At 43.4% G+C, this 19,620-nt stretch overlaps 1 protein-coding gene across 2 annotated transcripts in view; it reads right to left on the bottom strand.

Moving 5' to 3' along the window:
- Nucleotides 1-9,747: 9,747 nt before the first annotated feature.
- PABPC1L (poly(A) binding protein cytoplasmic 1 like) overlaps nt 9,748-19,620 on the bottom strand; it is a 139,891-nt gene continuing 130,018 nt past the window's right edge. For both annotated transcript variants that reach the window (XM_077459800.1, XM_077459801.1), the window contains exons 14-15: nt 13,048-13,178; nt 9,748-10,083 (exon numbers count right to left, since the gene is read on the bottom strand). In XM_077459800.1, coding sequence (XP_077315926.1) covers nt 10,003-10,083; nt 13,048-13,178 — 212 coding nt within the window. In that variant the 3' untranslated portion in view covers nt 9,748-10,002. The remainder of the gene's footprint in view (nt 10,084-13,047; nt 13,179-19,620) is intronic.

The following is a 19,620-nucleotide window of genomic DNA, read 5'->3' as shown; positions in this document are numbered from 1 at the left end:
ATGGCCCCTTTCACACATGCGGACGATATGTCCGTATTTCATTCATCCGTTTGCGGATGAAATACGGGCATACATTCATCCCTATGGGATAGAGGGTGTCTGCGGATGAGCATCCGCAGACACCCGCTATTGTCCGCCTCCGCAACTGTCCGATTCTGCAGACGGAGGAAAATCCTATTTTTCTGTCCGTCTGCAGAGCGGATCGGACGAACACGGACAGACGGTCCGTGCTCATCCGATCCCCATAGAGGAGAGCGGAGAGCTGACAGGGCGGTCCCTGCACAGTGTGCGGAGACCGCCCTGTCCGCCGCCGGCTCAGCGGGAACAACGGAGCGATCCCCGCTGAGCGAGCGGATCATCACGGGGCGGATCATTACTGATCCGCCCCGTGTGAAAGAGGCCTATCAGTTTTTTATTTCTGAAAAATATTTGTGTTCTATTGTGTTCTGATTCATCACATATAATTCAGATTAAAAAAACATAGACCTAAAGGCTGTAATGTAACAAAATAGGTAAAAGGCAAAGGAGGTGAATACTTTTTCAAGGAACTGTACATAGTGTTTAGATCAAAATAGTATCAAAGTGGCATAGAGAAGCACCAACGTACTGAGCAGTGTGGATCCTAAATGTTACTGAGGTCAATGATCTATAGGTTTATCAGTGGATTAGCGCCAGACTACTGTTCGTTCACTCACACATCAAATGTCATGGAGACAGATCCCAGAAATGTATTCCGATGTAATAAAGCTTCTGCTTGGGGATACTTTCACTCAGGGATCAGTAGTGATCAAAGTCGATATGCACTAAAAGTAAATATGAATCCATTCATTGCGCTTTAACGCAGTTTTTTTGGTCACTAGCATGTCACTGCTGACCCAAAAATAATGCCCGTTTTGCAGCGTTTTCAAAGCGCTGCCCATTCATTCCAATGGGCCGGGTATTTTGGGAGAGCTAGATACAGCGCTTCCAACCCACCCCAAAGATGCTGTTTGCAGGATTTTTCTAAACATCCTGCAAGCACACAGCCCATGTGAAAAGACACACTGGAATGAATGGGAGGCGGGTTTTTTTTTAGGCATTTTGCAGAGGCCATTTCAAGTGCTAAAGTGCTTGAAAACCGCCCAAGTGTGAAAGGGGTCTAAATATGATTTAAAGTCTGGTCCAACTGTGCCAGAAATCTCATGCCAGCTCTATCCCACTCTTGAAAACCTGACAACTTAAGACAGTTCCGCATTGACAGAATTATACCGAATAGGGGTATATTGCAAAACGCCCACAATACGCAGAAAAGACTTAGTAGATGTCCATAGAGTTTTCATGAGGTTAATTAGAGGGTAGATGAGGAGGGCTATGTTTGACAAGTTAGCACATCTTTAAATGGCGGAAATCGCTGCCATCAGGTGAGTTTCCTGCAAGAGGTGGGAGTTTTAATATGCCATTCATTCTCATCTATCCTTCTAATCTAGGTTTGTCAGTATTCTAATAGACTGCAAAGTTATGCTTTCCTACAAAAGAGGCCAGGTTCATAAACAGGGCAGGTACCTGTTTTTATGCATCTCTGCCATGAAATGTGCCAAACCCAACATTTAGTGCTCATGCACACGGACGTTTTAAAAAACTGGCTGCAAAGCTAGCTCCGATGCCTGGAAAAATTGTTGTTAAAAACGTGATTTTTACCGCGTTTTGCATTGGCGTTTTTTAGCGTTAGCGTTAAGTAGCGTTTTTTAAGAAACACATCTCTTGGCTATAGCACTCAGAAAACAAAGAAAATATGTTGCGCGTTTATGCGCGTTTTCCCGCGATTCGCGTTTTTACAGCTCTAGCTCCATGCCACGGAACGCACTGGTCCTGGGTTTTTTTTACAGCTTAAAAACGCCTATGCCATTTGCAGCTCAAAAACGCCTAGGTGGGCATGAAGCCATAGACTAACATGGACAGCCGTTTTTAAGCTGCAAAAAAAGCTCAAAAAAGTGGCTGTAAAAACGTCCGTGTGCATGAGGCCTTATGTTCCCCCTTCATAAACACCTAGCACAATTTACAGCTAGTAAACTGTATTTATCTGTTTTGGTTGTAGCCATTTTTAGCAACTTTTGTGAACCCAGCACTTGACAATGCTGGAAGTTACAACCTAATGGAAAATGTATGCAAGTACTGGGCTGACAGACCTTTGGTATATGCCCTATCCAACTATACTTTGGCACTTTAAATCACATAGGTCACTGTTGAGAATGGACCTACCCCTGGGCATATCACACCCAATTTCTTATGGATGATTTGCACCGATAGAGGAGAGAGGCATTTCTGACTATTCTCCAACAAGGGTGACTTCTCAAACAGCATTGGGAGACCCACGGGGGTTCTGGAAACCAAATCCCTTTTCACTGTCCCTATATATTTCCCACCCCGCATATCCAATCCCAATTTACCTTCTTTAACCAAATTATTCATCTTCTTCACAGGGGATAAAATGGGACACTTTCAAAGAATCAACCTTAGTACTCACCTCTTTTATATTACGTTACGGAAGGAGGAAGAGGCCCCTCATCAAGTCCTTACAGCAGGAGCTGCCTAGGTTTTTAACCCCAAATCCAATATAGCGTCTGCTTGGCTGAGCTGGAGAAGCCTTGTGGAGAAATGATTAAAACAAAAGGGTAGCGGAACCACAAGCTTAAAGTGTAAGTAAACACCCCCTATCGTTTTCAGCCAAGGAAGCTGCCATCTTTGCCTCTGTTTAATATAAAACTACCATGATGCTGTACATGTGATCAGTCATGACACCAGCCATTGGATGGTTTAACAGTTTGATTGAGAGCACAACCAATGGGAGTGTTACATTTCCGGCATGCCCCAGAAATGAAACCGTTTTATGGATGGGTTTACTTCCGCTTTAACTGAGATTATAGTTCCTATAATCTGAAAAAAAACCGCTAACTTTTAAGGCCTCCACAGCAGATTTCTACTTCACCTAGGAAGCAGGTGTTTGATTTCTCGCTTGTTTTTTTTTTATGCAGGGTGGCCTCCCTAGCTAATAGGGAGGAATGTGTTGTCAGCTGAAATTTCCTCTGAACTTCTGGTCCTGGTGACATGCTATACATCAAAGTGTTAATGAGGGGAGACCTCCACAATGGCGCAAGACACAGCAAAAAATACCAGAGCGAAACTCTTAACTCGTCAACACTTCAACTGCATCTAAAATGGCGTCATACCAAAGTCTTAGATAAGCTGAACCCTTTTCTATGAATAGGTTTACTTTAATGGCTATGCTCTGTCAACTGCCATCCCACATCCAGTGAGAGTGGCCTTACTTGCCACAGAGATAGTCTCATTGGATGGGTGAATGTCAGCCAAAAAGACAGAAAATCAGGTGTCAGAAACAAAAGTGGAACTAAGTCAAAGAGGAGCACAGGAGAATATTTTTTCTATAGATTATAGCAAGTTTCTTGTGGTGGAGGTAGGACTGCGTGTCTTTTCACACCACTTTCATTGTCCTAGAAGCCCCTTGAATGATGGTGTAGCAACATATAAATGGCTTATCCTTTCTATCCCCCATGAGTTGTTAAAAAAAGATGGACAGCAATGTTCAGCATGAAGTTGGACCACCATTGACTTTTCAATGGTCAATATTTGCTTACCAGAGTGACCCAAGTTTAGAGGTGCACTTGACACTGGAAAAATGTATGCACTGGCAGCACAGGATACCTTATTTGTATTAAAGGATGTTGCTTTTTACCTTTAACGAGATGGACAGTTTTCTTTTTTTTTTTTTTTAAACATCTCCAGTCTGATAAAATGCTAAACTCAAGTTCCCAAGAAAGCGAGGACTAAGTCAACAAATAAACTGCCATTTTCTACTTCCCTGACTGAGAATTCTCAATGTCCGGCTCTCATGCTAATCCAGCAGGTCAATATCTTCCAAAGTTCCAAATCTAGAATTGTGCACATTAAGAATGCTGAATTTACGTACTGCATACTTGTTCCAAATCAGTAGCCAACCAGCAACAGACTGCACCTTTCTTTTAGAGCAGATTTTCTTTAATGTGACGTGTGAAATCCCTAGTAATATCCTTTATATAAAAACTCCCATTAACCCTGCAAAACAGGTGAAATGTTAAAAAAAAAAAAAAGATGATGTTTTTAATCCCAGCAAGAGTTTGGTAAAATGCAAAGGAGTTACCACTTAAAATGTCTCACATAAGCTGCTGCCACAAAGTGCATAGGTGGTAATAAAGTCCCATGCTTCAGGCATTGAGAACATGTGTCACGGTTTAAGCTAAAGCAGCTGTATAGCATTGAAAGAACTCACACAAAAAGGGACTACTTATCCAGAAAAAAAAGGGCTTACTGGGTAGTGCTAGTCAGAGTTCGTCGCACTTTTCTGATCTTGTTCTGTAACGCTGAAGATGTTTTGCAGATCATCCATGCTGCTTTTTCAGCTCAGAGTGTAAGGAACATACCCAAGCATTTATAGCCACATAAAAGATAGGATTAATAAGTGCTGGGCTACCAATCTCTATAAATATAGGTGTGTGATTTCACATAAACCAATTAAAATAGTAATATGATAGCAATGCTAATAATAATGAAAAAAATAAAAATACAATTTAAGAACAATGTTCGTATGACAGTTCATCAGTAGTGTTAATGGTGAGTTTCTTATCCAGAAATCTTCATAAAACTTTGAAGTCACCTCTTCCCATTCACCACTGCTTTCAGTGCCCTCACCATATTGGTATGATATACAACACATGTATAGACATATCCAGATTGGATCTCTTAACTGATAGCATGTGTAAGGGATCCTTTATGGACTTGTAGTAAAGGCCTACTACTCACTAGGGTACTCGTATCCTGTCAGATGTTCCTCCTAGGTAAGTGTCCCATTTTATTCCCTGATATAGTCACGTGGTTCGTGACGTAACACATAGGGTGCGGCCTGAGAAATTGCGTAGCGGAGGCGACACCAAACCAGAAAGACTGGTACCGCCTGTGATTGCCTACATTGTTTTAGTTTGATATAATAAAACAATATTTGATAATAAAAACATTCCTATACAATATGATACTATTGAGGGGCATCCTCTCTATTTTGACATGGCATGGGAGTAACCACACATCGTGCAGGTAAGACACTCTTAAAAGGGACCAGTACCCAACTACCCAGGAGGAACATCTGACAGGATACGAGTACCCTAGTTAGTGGGAGGCCTTACTACAAGTACATAGGGATCCTTACACAGGATAACAATTGGAGAGACCCAAACTGGATATGATTATACATGTGTTGTATATCATACCAACAAGGTGAGGGCACTGATAGCACAGTGATGAATAGGAAGGGGTCGTTTAAACGTTTATGAAGATTTCTGGATAAGAATCTCATCAGCAATACTTGATGAATTTTCACTTACCGTATTCATCAGCATATAACACACACCTTCATTTTAGGAGGGAAGTTTCAGGGAAAAATGTTTTTTAAAAGAAGAACTTTGAAGCAAAATAAGGGTCAGTGTCCATCAATGCAGCCTCACCATTGCCCATCAGTAGCCTGATCAATGGCATCTGCAGCCTCACAATTGCCCATCAATGCAGCTTGATCAATGCCCATCTGCAGCCTCACAATTGCCCATCATTGCAGCTTGATCAATGCCCATCTGCAGCCTCACAATTGCCCATCATTGCAGCTTGATCAATGCCCATTTGCAGCCTCACCTTTGCCAAGAATGCAGCCTGATCAATGCCCATCTGCAGCCTAACCTCAGATTACTGCTGCCTTGAAGGGGACAGGGATGGGTGCGGGACGAGCGCCGTCAGATTACATACAGCGCAAATATCCTGTTTACTCAGCAGCCTCTTTAATACAAAGTTCTATGATAGACAGAACATTGCACCAATGCCTACTGGAGAGGCCGCTGAGTAAACAGGAGATTCTCGCTGTATGTAATCGGACAGCTCTCGTCCCCTCCCCTCCCAGGCATCCCAAATTGCAGTATTGGCGTATAACATGCATACACTATTTGCACTCGATTTTCAGGGTGAAAAAGTGTTATACACCAATAAATACAGTATATTATTATATGAACTGGCACAACGTGTAATACGGACGTTATTTTGAATTACATTTTTTTCATTAATATCATTGCCATTTTTACCACTTAAGGACCGCCGATGTACGTCGGCAGAATGGTATGGCTGGGCACAAGCACGTTGACCTTTAAGTGCCCAGCCGTGGGCTGGCGCACTCGCGACCCGGTCTTAAGCTCCGTGACCTTGGCCGTGGACCCGATTTCTGCCAGTGTCCCGACTCCCGCGATCAGGTCACAGAGCTAAAGAACGAGGAGAGGTCTGTGTAAACAAACCTCTCCTCGTGCTTCCTACTGAGGCTGTCACTGATCGTTTGTTCCCTGTTATAGGGAAAGACGATCAGTGATGTCAGACGCCAAGCCACGGCCCCTACAGTTAAAAAAAACACACACTTAACCCCTACACTGCCCCTAGTGGTTAACCCCTTCACGGCCAGTGACATTTTTACAGTAACGTGCGATTTAAGTACGAGCTTATTGCGATTTTTTTTACCAAAAATATGTAGAAGAATATGTAGCGGCCTAAACTGAGGAAAACATTTTTTTTATATATTTTTGGGGGATATTTATTACAGCAAAATGTAAAAATATTTTTTTTTTTTTTGTTTATAGCACAAAAAGTTAAAACCACAGGGGTGATCAAATACCACCAAAAGAAAGCTCTATTTGTGGGAAAAAAAAGAACGTCAATTTTGTTTCGGAGCCAAGTCGCACGACCGTGCAATTGTCAGTTAAAGCAACGCAGTGCTGAATCGCAAAAAGGGGCTTGGCCCTTTAGCTGGAAAATGGTCCGGGGCTTAAGTGGTTAATTGGTTTGTGTGCAATCGCACTCCTATATTTATATAGATTGGTAATGCAGCAGAATTTTGTGCACGCAGCAACCTATAGATCATTGTTTCTGTAGCTCCTGACTTTTATTATTAGGACACTTACCTGTTCTGGAATCCAGCGATGCTGGCACCATACGTGGTATGGGAAACTGACAGTGAAGCCTTTCGGCTTTACATCCGGCTCCCTACTGCGCATAGCGAGCTGTGCTTTCTGAATGGCCCGGCAGCAGGGGAAGGAGGGGGGCCAAACTTCAACTCTTGGAAGTGGGGAAGGTGCCAAATGTGGCACCTGAGAGGGGGAGGAAGCAAAGCGGAGCTTTAACTTTTGGGTGGAAGTTTATTAAACGGCTTACGCAGATTTACTCCGGCAGAATGGCTCCCCTGGGCGAAATCCTGTATGGGTATATCCTTCCCTTTTTTGGCCACCAGAGGGCACGTACGTGCACCCGATGTATGGCAAAGGGACCCGATGCACGTGGCCGGCGGGCACGATCGCCGCCTCCACGTGCGACTGCGTGCACGAGCGCCTGCACAGAGGTTTGTGTGTGTAAACACACACACCTCTTTGCTGTTAGGTGAGCGGAAACATTGTTTGTTCCTAGTATGTAGGAACTACGATATGTCTGCCCCCCCCCAGTCAGTCACATCCCCATTCAGTTATAACACCCTGAGGGAACACACACATTTAACCCCTTGATTGCCCCCCCCCCCCCCCCCAGTGTTAACCCCTTCACTACCAGTGACATTTACACAGTAATCAGTGCATTTATATAACACTGACCGCTGTATAAATGTCAATGGCCAAAAAATGTGTCAAGTGTCCGATCTATCCATCACAATGTCGCAGCACCGCTAAAAATCGCAGATCACCGCAATTACTATTAAAAAAATAATAATAAAAATTCCATACATTTTTCCCATAGTTTGTAGACACTATAACTTTTGCACAAACCAATCAATGTACACTTATTGCGATTTTTTTTGTAAAAATATGTAAAATAATATATATTGGCCTAAACTGAATGAATGCACTAAACTAAATTTTTTTTTTAAAATTGGGGATATTATAGCAAAAAATAATTTTTTTTTTCAAAATTGTCACTTTTTTGTTTATAGCGCAAAAAATAAAAACCGCAGAGGTGATCAAATACCACCAAAAGAAAGCTCCATTTGTGGAAAAAAAGGACGCAAATTTTGTTTGGGTACAGCATTGCATGACCGCGTAATTGTCAGTTAAAGGAACGCAGTGGCAAATTGTAAAAAGTGCTGTGCTCTGGTCAGGAAGGGGGTAAAATCTTCTGGGGCTGAAGTGGCTAAAAAGGTAGCGCAGGAGTTTTTCACAAACACTTTTAAAGCCACATAGGTTACTCATTAACATCAATGTAATCACCATGGAATGTGTCAACTCAGATGCTGAAAAAGATGCTAGAGATAATGGTTTCCCCCTGGTGCGGGAAATGCATTTTTCTCTTGCTTGAAAACTGCAATGAAGTGTTACTTGAATTGTATTCCAGGATTTGCTTGTCTTCAGCTGAGAGAACGTGCAACTTACATAAAGTCTCAGAAATCTTTCTTTACAAAAGTTTAATTAGCTGCAAGCACTTGTACAGACATAGGTAGAAAAGACCACATAAGACACAGATCACAAAATGCAGGCACTGGCTATAACAACAAAAATACTGCCAAATGAGGTGCAATTGAACATATACAAAGAAAAAAAAAGCAACAAACAAAAGGCAGTCTTGCATACACCAGTGAGTAAGAAAACACAACGTCTAGTAAAACACCAGTATGCAAAATGTTAATTAAGCCGAGCTTAAAAAATAAAATAAAATAAAGAAGAGGGGTACCAAAGGAATAAGGAAAGAAATATTTAATTAAGATCTTCATGTTAAATATACACTGTCAGAGACATATTTATCATTGAAAAAACATTTTCCATTTTTTTTCTGGAAAAACACAACAAACAGATTTGAAAGGGAAAAAAAATTATTTTTCTCAAGGTTTCTTTATTTTTTTCCAGGCTTTCCCATTTCTCACATTGTAATAGGCAGGCAATAGCAGAAAAACTCTGGATAGCCGCACACCGGAATAAGGCTTAAAACCCTGTGTTTTTATTAAAAATCGGGGGTCACATCACATAGCTACGAGTAAGCACTGATTCCAGTGCGAAACGCGTCAGTATTTTTGTACCCTTTTCTTTGCTGTGGATTATTTGATGTGACCCCCGATTTTTAAAAAAACACAGGATTTTAAGCCTTATTTCGTTGTGCGGCTATCCAGAGTTTTTCTGCTATTGCCTGCCTATTTCATATGTATTAGCCAGCACCTGGGGCTCCTCATTAGGAAGAAGGACATCCGCCCTGGAGGGCTATCCTGGAGCGGTAGTTTTCTTTGTCTCCCATTGTAGCCAACATGTGCATGGATGAGGTGGAGAGAAGAGTCTTGGACTCATTCAGGGGAGCATCAAGTCACTGGTTCAAGTATATGGATGATACGTGGCTCAGAGAAGCTGAAAAACATCTTCAACATTACAGAACAAGTCCAGCTGAACTGAACTACTAGCTGCACCACAATCTGGATAAATCGAGAGTTATCACAGAGGCTGGGGGACCGGCCTTGTAGTGCTGAGGAGCCTGTAGTACCATAGGCTTAGGACAGTAAAACTGCTCTGCCCAGTGCCCTAGACATAAATGGGCATTTAACCCTTGCAGTGCTGGGGCAACCCCAATGCAAAGAAGGATTTTTACTTTACCCAGAGTTCAGCTTCTAAAAAAATGTCCATTCTACTACAATCTAAAACAGGCAACAAAATTATTTTAAACAATAAACACAACTTTGCATTTGCAAGTTTTTATTTAATGCAGAAAAAAAGACAAAGAACAAAAACTATAACCTAAATTCGATACATATAGTTACAACTTTCTTTATATTTATATGTAATTTACTTAACCTTACACAACATTGACACACATAAAAACAAACAAAACTGTAGTTTCTTCTGTGAAGACATTTGCTCCTCTTCTCTTGTGCATTTTATACAACGTGTACATAAGTTATTAGTCAACTTATATCTTCTTATAGTCTGGACATTACAGAAGGACCTGGGTACAGGCTTGAAGGGCTCCTTCCTTGGCATGGTGTGCTTGAAGGACAGCAACAGCTTCTTCAACCTGATATGAAATGCATTTCATCAAAGAAATGATCATGTAAGAAAAGCGCTGTGTTTACATTATTAGGTATGTATTGATTGCTCCGGTGCAAAGATCAGTTATGTGCCGTAATCGCAACAACCAATTAAAAATGAGCTTACATTAAACGGCAAGTTTACTCAACTGTGATATACCATTTATTGTAATGACTAGTTTAACTACTTGCCGACCGCTGTTGGCATATATACGTCGGCAGAATGGCACGGCTGGGCAAAGTAACGTACCCGTGCCCACCTGCCACGAGCTCTGTGACCACGCACTTAATCGCCGCAGGGATACCCGCGATCATGTCACGGAGCGATGCTGATGTAAAAACAGCATCTGCCTGTTCTGCCTAGTGACAGGACACTGATCGTCTGCTCTCTGTCATCAGGAGCAGCGGTCAGTGTCACGTCACACACAGTCCCTCCCCCAGACAGTTATAAACACTCCCCTAGGACACACTTAACCCCTCCCCACCCCCTAGTGGTTAACCCCTTCACTACCAGTGAAATTTGTACAGTAATCAATGCAATTTTATAGCATTGATTGCTGTATTAATGCCAATGGTCCCAAAAATGTGTCAAAATTGTCCGATGTGTCCGCCATAATGTCGCAGTCACAATAAAAATCGATGATCGCAACCATTACTAGTAAAAAAAATATATATATTAATAAAAATGCCATAAAACTATCCCCTATTTTGTAAATGCTATAACTTTTGCGCAAACCAAGCGCTTATTGCGTTTTTTTTACTAAAAATATGTAGAAGAATATGTATCGGCCTAAACTGAGGGAAAAAATGTTTTTTTAATATATTTTTGGGGGATATTTATTATAGCAAAAAGTAAAAAATAATGTGTTTTTTTTTTTAAATTGTCGCTATGCTTTTATTTATAGCGCAAAAAATAAAAATCACAGGGGTGATCAAATACCACCAAAAGCAAACTATTTGCCGGGAAAAAAAAGGACGTCAATTTTGTTTGGAATTGCGACCGCGCAATTGTCAGTTAAAGCGACGCAGTGCCGAATCACAAAAAGTGCTCTGGTCAGGAAGGGGGTAAATCCTTCTGGGGCTGAAGTGGTTAAGAAATGAGAGCTGTAAATGCCAGTCCCGCGTCTGAAATAATGATCATTAAAGACGCTCCATCATTATAATTTTTATTTTACATATCTGGGACACATGCTGCTTTCCAACACCAATTATGAGTATCAACCTGCCCCCCTCCCTTCTTGCCGTGGCAGATCCAACAACTTGGAAGAAGATGGTTGATTCACAGCTGCATCTCGTTTTGGCTGTGAACGCTTTCCTAAGACAAGCAGCGGCAAGAGGAATGAAGTGGTGGACACGGCCCCCTTTTGCATCCCTCTTGCCATTGCTTCTCTAGGAAAGTCTTCACAGCCAAAACAAGCTGCAGCTTTAAAATCAACCAATCTCCTTCAAAGCTGCTGCCTGATTGGGGGCTCCGTTAGAAAGATTTCCTGTCAACATCACGGTGACAATAGTTTCTTCCAACAGAAGGATGCCAATTTTTGTTTGCATCTCTGTTGCAGATTTTCTACACACTTCTTGCCTGATTAAACGGTTGTCACTGTAATAGATATGGCTGGACATAAGCACTAAGGCTGAATCCAATTGAATGGAATGGGCCGCCATGCAGCTGGTAAAATAATGGTGATAGCAGACACCTTGTGGTGCCTGTCTTTGGCAGAACTTTGCTTTAAATCTAAAAAAGTTTAAATAAAATGTGCCAAAACACTGCAAACCTTTTATTTTAAACCTTCAAATGCTAAGTGTTTTTTGATGACAGTAGACTGTTGGTGGTATGTTGTCTTGATCGATTTAATTGTTTTTGCTGTTGATGGTAACTGAAATAGGACAAAAGTTGTCCAGTGCATGGTCAGTGCCAAGATAGCAGTGAGAAAATGTGTCTTGGCATCAGCCATTTACTAACTGAATTAATGGAGTAGATCAGTCTGAAGGTGCAAAGAGAGAAGCATTGTCTCCCTGAGGCAGCTTACGTGTACCTTCCATGTAAATCAAGGCAATACATTTGGTCATATTGATCCTGGCTGGCTACCTATTTCTTGAGGTTGCTGACCTCTGACTTGCTGAAGATCCATCAGTCTAGATTTCCTTTAACCGCATGCCAACCAGCTGCTGCTGTTATACTGTGGCAACATCGCACATACGTCGGTACCATAGAAGGCCACTAGGGAGCGTGTGTGAGCTGCGCACACTCTCTGCTTGCCCATGGAGCCGATACGAGTGCCTGGCGGTCGCAATCACCGCCGTGCTCCCGCGATCGCTCGGGAACCGGGATCTGTGCGTGTAAACAGACAGATCGTCTTAATACCGTATGAACAGATGATCTGTCATCTCCCCTACACAGTCCCCATCCACCTTCAGTTAGAAAACATACTAGGAGAAACTGAACCCCTTCATTGCCCCCTAGTGGTTAACCCCTTCACTGCCAGTGACATTTTCACAGTAATTAACGCAATTTTATAGCATTGATCGCTGTAAAAATGCCAATGGTCCCAAAAATGTGTCAAAATTGTCTGAGGTGTCCGCCATAATGTCGTAGTCTCGATAAAAATCGCAGATCGCCACCATTACTAGTAAAAAAATAATAATAAAAAAAGCCATAAAACTATCCCCTATTTTGTAGACGCTATAACTTTTGCGCAAACCAATCAATAATCGCTTATTGCGATTTTTTTTAACCAAAAATATGTAGAAGAATATGTATTGGCCTAAACCGCTTTTTTCAAAATTGGTGCTCTTTTTTTGTTTATAGCGCAAAAAATAAAAACCCCAGGGGTAATCAAATACCACCAAAAGAAAGCTCTATTTGTGGGAAAAAAAAAAAGGATGTCAGGAAGGGGGTAAAATGTTCCAGGGCTGAAGTGGTTAAAGTGTTAACCGAAAGAGGAGATCCATACCTTTGAATGAAGAGATTCTGGAGATTCCAGCATGTGCAGTAGTTCAGAATTGTCTATCTCCAATAACATGCCTGTGATTTTTCCAGCAAGTGCTGCATGCATGCTGTGTATCATGGGATAAAGCCGTTCACCTGTAGACACATGATTAATACTGTTCATATTATCTACTATTTTTATTTTATTTTCACACTTCAAAAAGATATACTTTCCATTGGCATTACACAAAAAACACACACCTCTTTGGCCAAGCTGTCTTCAACAAACCAAAATAAATGAGGTCAGACTAGACCTTCAGCACTTGCTCGCTATGCTGATTGGGGGCAGAAACGGTTTACAGCCGGCCTCGCATGTTAAATCCAAATGTTCTTAAGATATACCAACGACAATATAGTGAGAGGACCTGACTGGTTATAAATTGATAGAATTTTTTGATAGGTCCTTGCACTACATGACTGTTGATACATATAAAAGAATTGTACAGATACTACTACACGCAAGTCCTGATTATGGAAGCTAAATCTGGATTTAAGGTCTTCGGACAGGCCATAGATTAGTCTTTTTTTTTTCATTCAACCCACAGGTTGAAAAAAAAAAAAAAAAAAAAGACCAGATTCCCCCATCCACACATTCAAGGTGGCTCTACATTCCGTTTGTAGGGAGATCCCTGGCAGAATACACTGATCAGTGCTGCCGGCTATCGATCAGGACAAAACCTCAATCCATATATACCTGGCTTTAGTCAAAGTAAAAAAAAGTAGTTGTACACTGCCTCATACCAGCAAAAATAAGAATTTTTGACTTCTAATAAAATCCCTTTCTTGTAGAACAATAAACGTACAGAGTGAAGTTTTCAGGTACGTAGGGTTATACTGCTTTTAGATTGCACACCCCTCCTACTCCCATCATTACTCAGTTTTGTAGAAAAGTAATAGGATTAAAACATTCTATTTTCTTAATCATAGGGTAAGGGACACACAATTAAGTATTTTGATTACTGAGGAACATCTAAAAAGCAGTCCAACTGAGGGGTGAGCAACACAGCAAACAAAAGCCACCAGGATAACCAAGGTCAACAGAACCTACAGAGACACCTGAAGAACATTTGAGTGTAGCAGGCCTCAGCTGAACCCTGAACGCTCACCTAGGAGAACACACACAAGAACAGAAGAGCAGGTAGCAGCTTTGCAAATCTGAAAAAAAGATGCCTTATGTGAAGTGCACTTTGCCAGGGAAAGGTGAAACCTTGTCCTTAAGTCTATAGGCTTAAATATGGAGCTGTTGAATCCACCTAGTAATAGTGGAATGAAAAGCAGGCTGTCCTTTAAGGGGACCTTCAGGAATGCGAAACAGTCAAACTGTTTACATTTAACAGACTAATGCAGCGTACAACACGATCGGACTTTCCGGCAGAATTCGATCGTGTGTGGGCTCCGCCTGACTTTCACTTCCCAAAAGTCCGCCGGACCTAGAGATAGAACAGGTTTTAAATCTTGGTCCAATCCAGTTCCTATCGGGAAGCCCGTTCGTCTGTATGCTGGTCCGACAGACCAAATAAGATGCACGGGCAGCTACAGCACCTGCCCGCGAGAATGTTTCCAGCAAAATCCAATAGCGCTGGTTCTCGGCGACAGGGTACATTACATCTCGCTGCAATAGGAAAAACACACTTTCCTATCGCAGTGAGCACGAGAGGGAATTCCCCTCCAGGGGCATACCAGGCCCTTAGGTCTGGTGTGGATTATTAAGAGGAACCCCCCCCCATGCAGAAAAAACGGTGTGGGGGCCCCCCAAAATCCATACCAGACCCTTATCCGAGCACACAGCCCAACCGGTCAGGAAAGGGGATGGGAACGAACGAGCCCCCCCCCCCCCCGAACCGTACCAGGCCGCATGCCCTCAACATGGGGGGGGGGGGGGGTGGGTGCTTTGGAGAAGGGGGGCGCCTTATCCCCATGTTGATGAGGACAAGGGCCTCTTCCCGACAACCCTGGCCGTTGGTTGTCGGGGTCTGCGGGCGGGGGGCTTATCAGAATCCGGGAGCCCCCTTTAATAAGGAGGCCCCCAGATTCCGGCCCACCACCCTATGTGAATGAGTATGGGGTACAATGTACCCCTACCCATTCACCTGGGGGAATAAGTGTCAATAAAAATAAAAAAAAAACACACTACACAGGTTTTTAAAGTAGTTAGGCAACTCCAGGGGTCTCTTTCGACTTCTCCGTGCTTTCCAGTTCGTCTCCCGCTCTCTGGCCTCTTCTCCCACTCTCCGGTTCTTCTGCGGTGGCCCTCCTTCATTGTTGCCGTCTTCTTCTTCCGATGTTGACACGACGCTCTCTCCCGTTGTAATGCCGTGGACACGGTGCGCGACGACTCATATAGGCATAAGGGACGGGGTCACCGGGTGACCCCACCCCTTATGATATCACAGTATACCAGGTGACGGAGCTCGCAAGGTGTCAAAATGAATGAACTTAAGTCCGTGTGTGGGCAAGTCTGTTCATTTTGAAAGTCCGGCAGACTAGGTCCATTAAGTCCATGTGTGCGCAAGTCCGCTCGTTCGGAAAGTCCGTCGGACCTCCACAGAAAGTCCATCGGGAAGACCGTCGGACCTAGTCCATCAAAAAGTCCGGTCGTGTGAACGCAGCATAAGGGAAGCTGTAAGTGAAAGATGAACTTGAACAGACAATGATAGAAATCTTTGGGTGTGAGAAAGAGAAGGGAGAAACTACTTTGGGAAGAAAGGCGATATTAGACCTCAAGACAACCTTTGTCTTTATTAGAAAAAGTAAGGGTTCTTTACAGGTTAAGGCCACCAACTCAAACTTGCCTCTCATAGTGATCACCATGAGGAAAGCAACCCTGCAAGTAAGGGTAGACAAAGGATATCCCAAGAGGTTCAAAGGCTGTTTAACCACTTGAGATCCGCGCTATAGTCAATTGACGGCTACAGCGCGGATCTCCTTTTCTGGGACTACGTCTATTGACGTAGTCCCGTGCACGAGCGGCCTGCGCGCCCCTTGAGGGGCGCGCGCGGCGCGCTCTGTGATCGGCGAGTCTACGAGACTCGCCTGATCACCGATCCGTGCAAGGGGTCGATCCCGACCCCTTATCACGTGATCAGCTGTCAGCCAATGACAGCTGATCATGTGATATAACGGAGCCGGTAATCGGCTATTATTCCTCCTCGCGCTGTCAGCGCGAGGAGAAAAAAAAAAAGCTGATCACCGGCGGCCGTGATCGGGACATCAGTGCTGCACTGCTAGTGCCCACCTGCAACCCTGCCAGTGCCCACCTGCCCCCTGCCAGTGCAACAATAAAAAAAGTAAGTGCCCCCCGTCAGTGCCACCCAGCAGTGCCCACAGTGCCACCCAGCAGTGCCCACAATCTGCCTTAACAAAGGTGCTGCACCCGTGCCACATATCCGTGCCCATCAGTGTCATCTACCAGTGCCCATCAGTGCCACCTATCAGAGCCACCTATCAGTGCCCATCAGTCCCATCTATCAGTGGTACCTATCAGTGCCCATCCGTGCCACCCATCTGTGTCACCCATCCGTGCCATCTTATGTGCCCATCTTTGCCCATCAGTGCCGCCTTATCTGTGCCCATCGGTGCTGCCTTAACTATGCCTATCAGTGCCCACCAGTGCAGCCTATCAGTGCCCACCAGTGCAGCCTATCAGTGCCGCCTCATCAGCGCACTTCAATGAAGGAGAAAAATGACCCGTTTGCAAAATTTTATAACAAACTTTTAAACATGATTTTTTTTTTTTTTTTGCATCTTTTTTTGTTTAGCAAAAAATAAAACTCCGAGCTGTAATTAAATACCACCAAAAGAAAGCTCTATTTGTGGGAAAAAAATGATAAAAATTTCATTTGGGTACAGTGTTGTATGACCGCGCAATTGTCATTCAAAGTGCATCAGCGCTGAAAGCTGAAAATTGCTCTGGGACTGAGGGGGGTTTAAGTGCCCAGTAAGCAAGTGGTTAAGGAGAAGTTTTGGGTTTGTAAAAAAATAAACCTACATACTTCCCTCTACTGTGTTATGCTGCAGCTGTACCGCTCTGGCTCTAAGCCTAAACATTGAGCAATCGCATACACCTTATCGCTCAGTTCTCAGTCTGCTCAAAGTCACTGCTCTCCATTCTAGTCTTGTAGAACTCACTAGAGTACTGGGCAGGAAAGGAAGCGGACGCAGAGCCTGGAGTGACTCATCCATGTATGGTCAGGTCCTTTAGTGTAGTGGGCATTAACCCTGTCCTCTGGGCCCACTAACAGGCCAGGTTTTATGCATTACCTTGGGGAGATGGAGACTAGAATCTGCAATCACTGAGCAGCAAATGATATCACCTGTGATGTATTTCAGTTATCTTGCAAACCTGGCCTGTTAGTGGGTCTGAGGACAGGGTTGATGACCACTGCTTTAGGAGATACACTGCAAGCTATTCTGAAGCAGGTATACTGCAAGTTTCCCAGGTGGTGTTAGTGGAGTGTTAACTGGAAAGACTCACAGAACCACTACCCTTGTTCATAACATTTGGCATACTAATGGTACATAAAATGAGAAAATACCCAATAATGAGTACTCCCAAACCAATTGCTGAAGGGGGGTCAATAGCCATCTGTGACCAGGTCATTAAGACAGCAGCAAGGGCGACAGATTATGGACTTTAAAGTGATTGTAAAGCCTTAAGGTTTTTCACCTTAGTGCATTCTATGCATTAAAGTGAAAAACCTGTGCTACAGCTCACCTGACACCCCCCCCCCCCCTTTTTTCTTAGCTGAGCCCGATCGAATCCAGCGATGTGCACGAGCGCAGGAGCTCCAGCCAGTGTTGATCTTCTTAATGGACAGGTTGATAGCAGCAGAAACCATTGGCTCCCGCTATGGTCAATCAAAAGCTATTACATTGCAGAGGGGTGCGGGGCTGAGCATGCACGGGTGCCCTCATGAAAAGCAGCTTTCTTTGGGGGTACACAATGAAGAGGAGGGGCCTGGAAAGCCAGTGGGGGGCCCCAGAAGAGGAAGATCAGACCATTGCACAGAGCAGGTAAGTATGTTTAGCACGTTTATTATTTAAAAAAAATAATTAAACGTTTACAACCACAAAGAAGATGGTTGGACCTCACTTGCAGAGTGGGGGGGCGGGATACAGAGGGAGCGTGTGTGCACAACAGCATATGTTGCATCTTGTTGCATGGGAGGGGTTCTCGTCCTGTGTGTGGCAACCATGGCGAGGCAATTTTAAAAAGGGTCGTGCTGTCAACATGTAGTGCCTGTGGCACATTAAATGTATCAAAATAAAAAAAGACAATAACACTGAAGTGGACCCATGAACTGATTCCGCATGGGTGCCAGTTTCCTCTTTTAGCAGGGACAAGTCCTGTTGCTCACCAAGTGGTATGTGGAGAAATAGCCCATCTGAAAAGCGATCTGTTATTCTTTATTTATTGGATTGCACCTTGTCTGTTGACCTTTTCACATAAATGTATACAGTGGTGTGAAAAAGTGTTTGCCCCCTTCCTCATTTCCTGTTCCTTTGCATGTTTGTCACACTTAAGTGTTTCGGAACATCAAACCAATTTAAACAATAGTCAAGGACAACACAAGTAAACACAAAATGCAATTTGTAAATGAAGGTGTTTATTATTAAAGGTGAAAAAAAATCCAAACCATCATGGCCCTGTGTGAAAAAGTGATTGCCCCCCTTGTTAAAACATACTATAACTGTGGTTGTCCACACCTGAGTTCAATTTCTCTAGCCACACCCAGGCCTGATTATTGCCACACCTGTTCACAATCAAGGCATCACTTAAATAGGAGCTGCTTGACACAGTAAGGTCCACCAGAAGATCCTTAAAAGCTACACATCATGCCGAGACCCAAAGAAATTCAGGAACAATTGAGAAAGAAAGTAATTGAGATCTATCAGTCTGGAAAGGGTTATAAAGCCATTTCCAAAGCTTTGGGAATCCAGCAAACCACAGTGAGAGCCATTATCCACAAATGGCGAAGACATGGAACAGTGGTGAACCTTCCCAGGAGTGGCCGGCCGCCCAAAATTACCCCAAGAGCGCAGCGACGACTCAACCAAGAGGTCACAAAAGACCCCACAACAACGTCCAAGGAACTGCAGGCCTCACTTGCCTCAGTTAAGGTCAGCGTTCATGCCTCCACCATCAGGAAAAGACTGGGCAAAAATGGCCTGCATGACAGAGTTCCAAGGAGAAAACCACTGCTGAGCAAAAAGAACATCAAAGCTCGTCTCAATTTCTCCACAACACATCTTGATGATCCCCAAGACTTTTGGGACAACATTCTGTGGACCGATGAGACAAAAGTGGAACTCTTTGGAAGGTGTGTGTCCAAGTATATCTGGCGTAGAAGGAACACTGCATTTCATAAAAAGAACATTATACCAACAGTAAAATATGGTGGTGGTAGTGTGATGGTCTGGGGCTGTTTTGCTGCTTCAGGACCTGGAAGACTTGCCATGATAAAAGGAACTATGAATTCTGCTGTCTACCAAGAGATCCTGAAGGAGAATGTCCGACCATCTGTTCGTGTACTCAAGC

Source organism: Lithobates pipiens, unplaced genomic scaffold (genome assembly GCF_037356315.1).
Source record: "Lithobates pipiens isolate NorthernLeopardFrog02 unplaced genomic scaffold, aLitPip1_a1.2 Scaffold_28, whole genome shotgun sequence".
In the NCBI taxonomy this organism is placed as follows: Eukaryota; Metazoa; Chordata; class Amphibia; order Anura; family Ranidae; genus Lithobates; species Lithobates pipiens.
The sequence above is the reverse complement of the archived record's forward strand: the minus strand, read 5'-3'. Positions and strand labels throughout refer to the sequence as shown.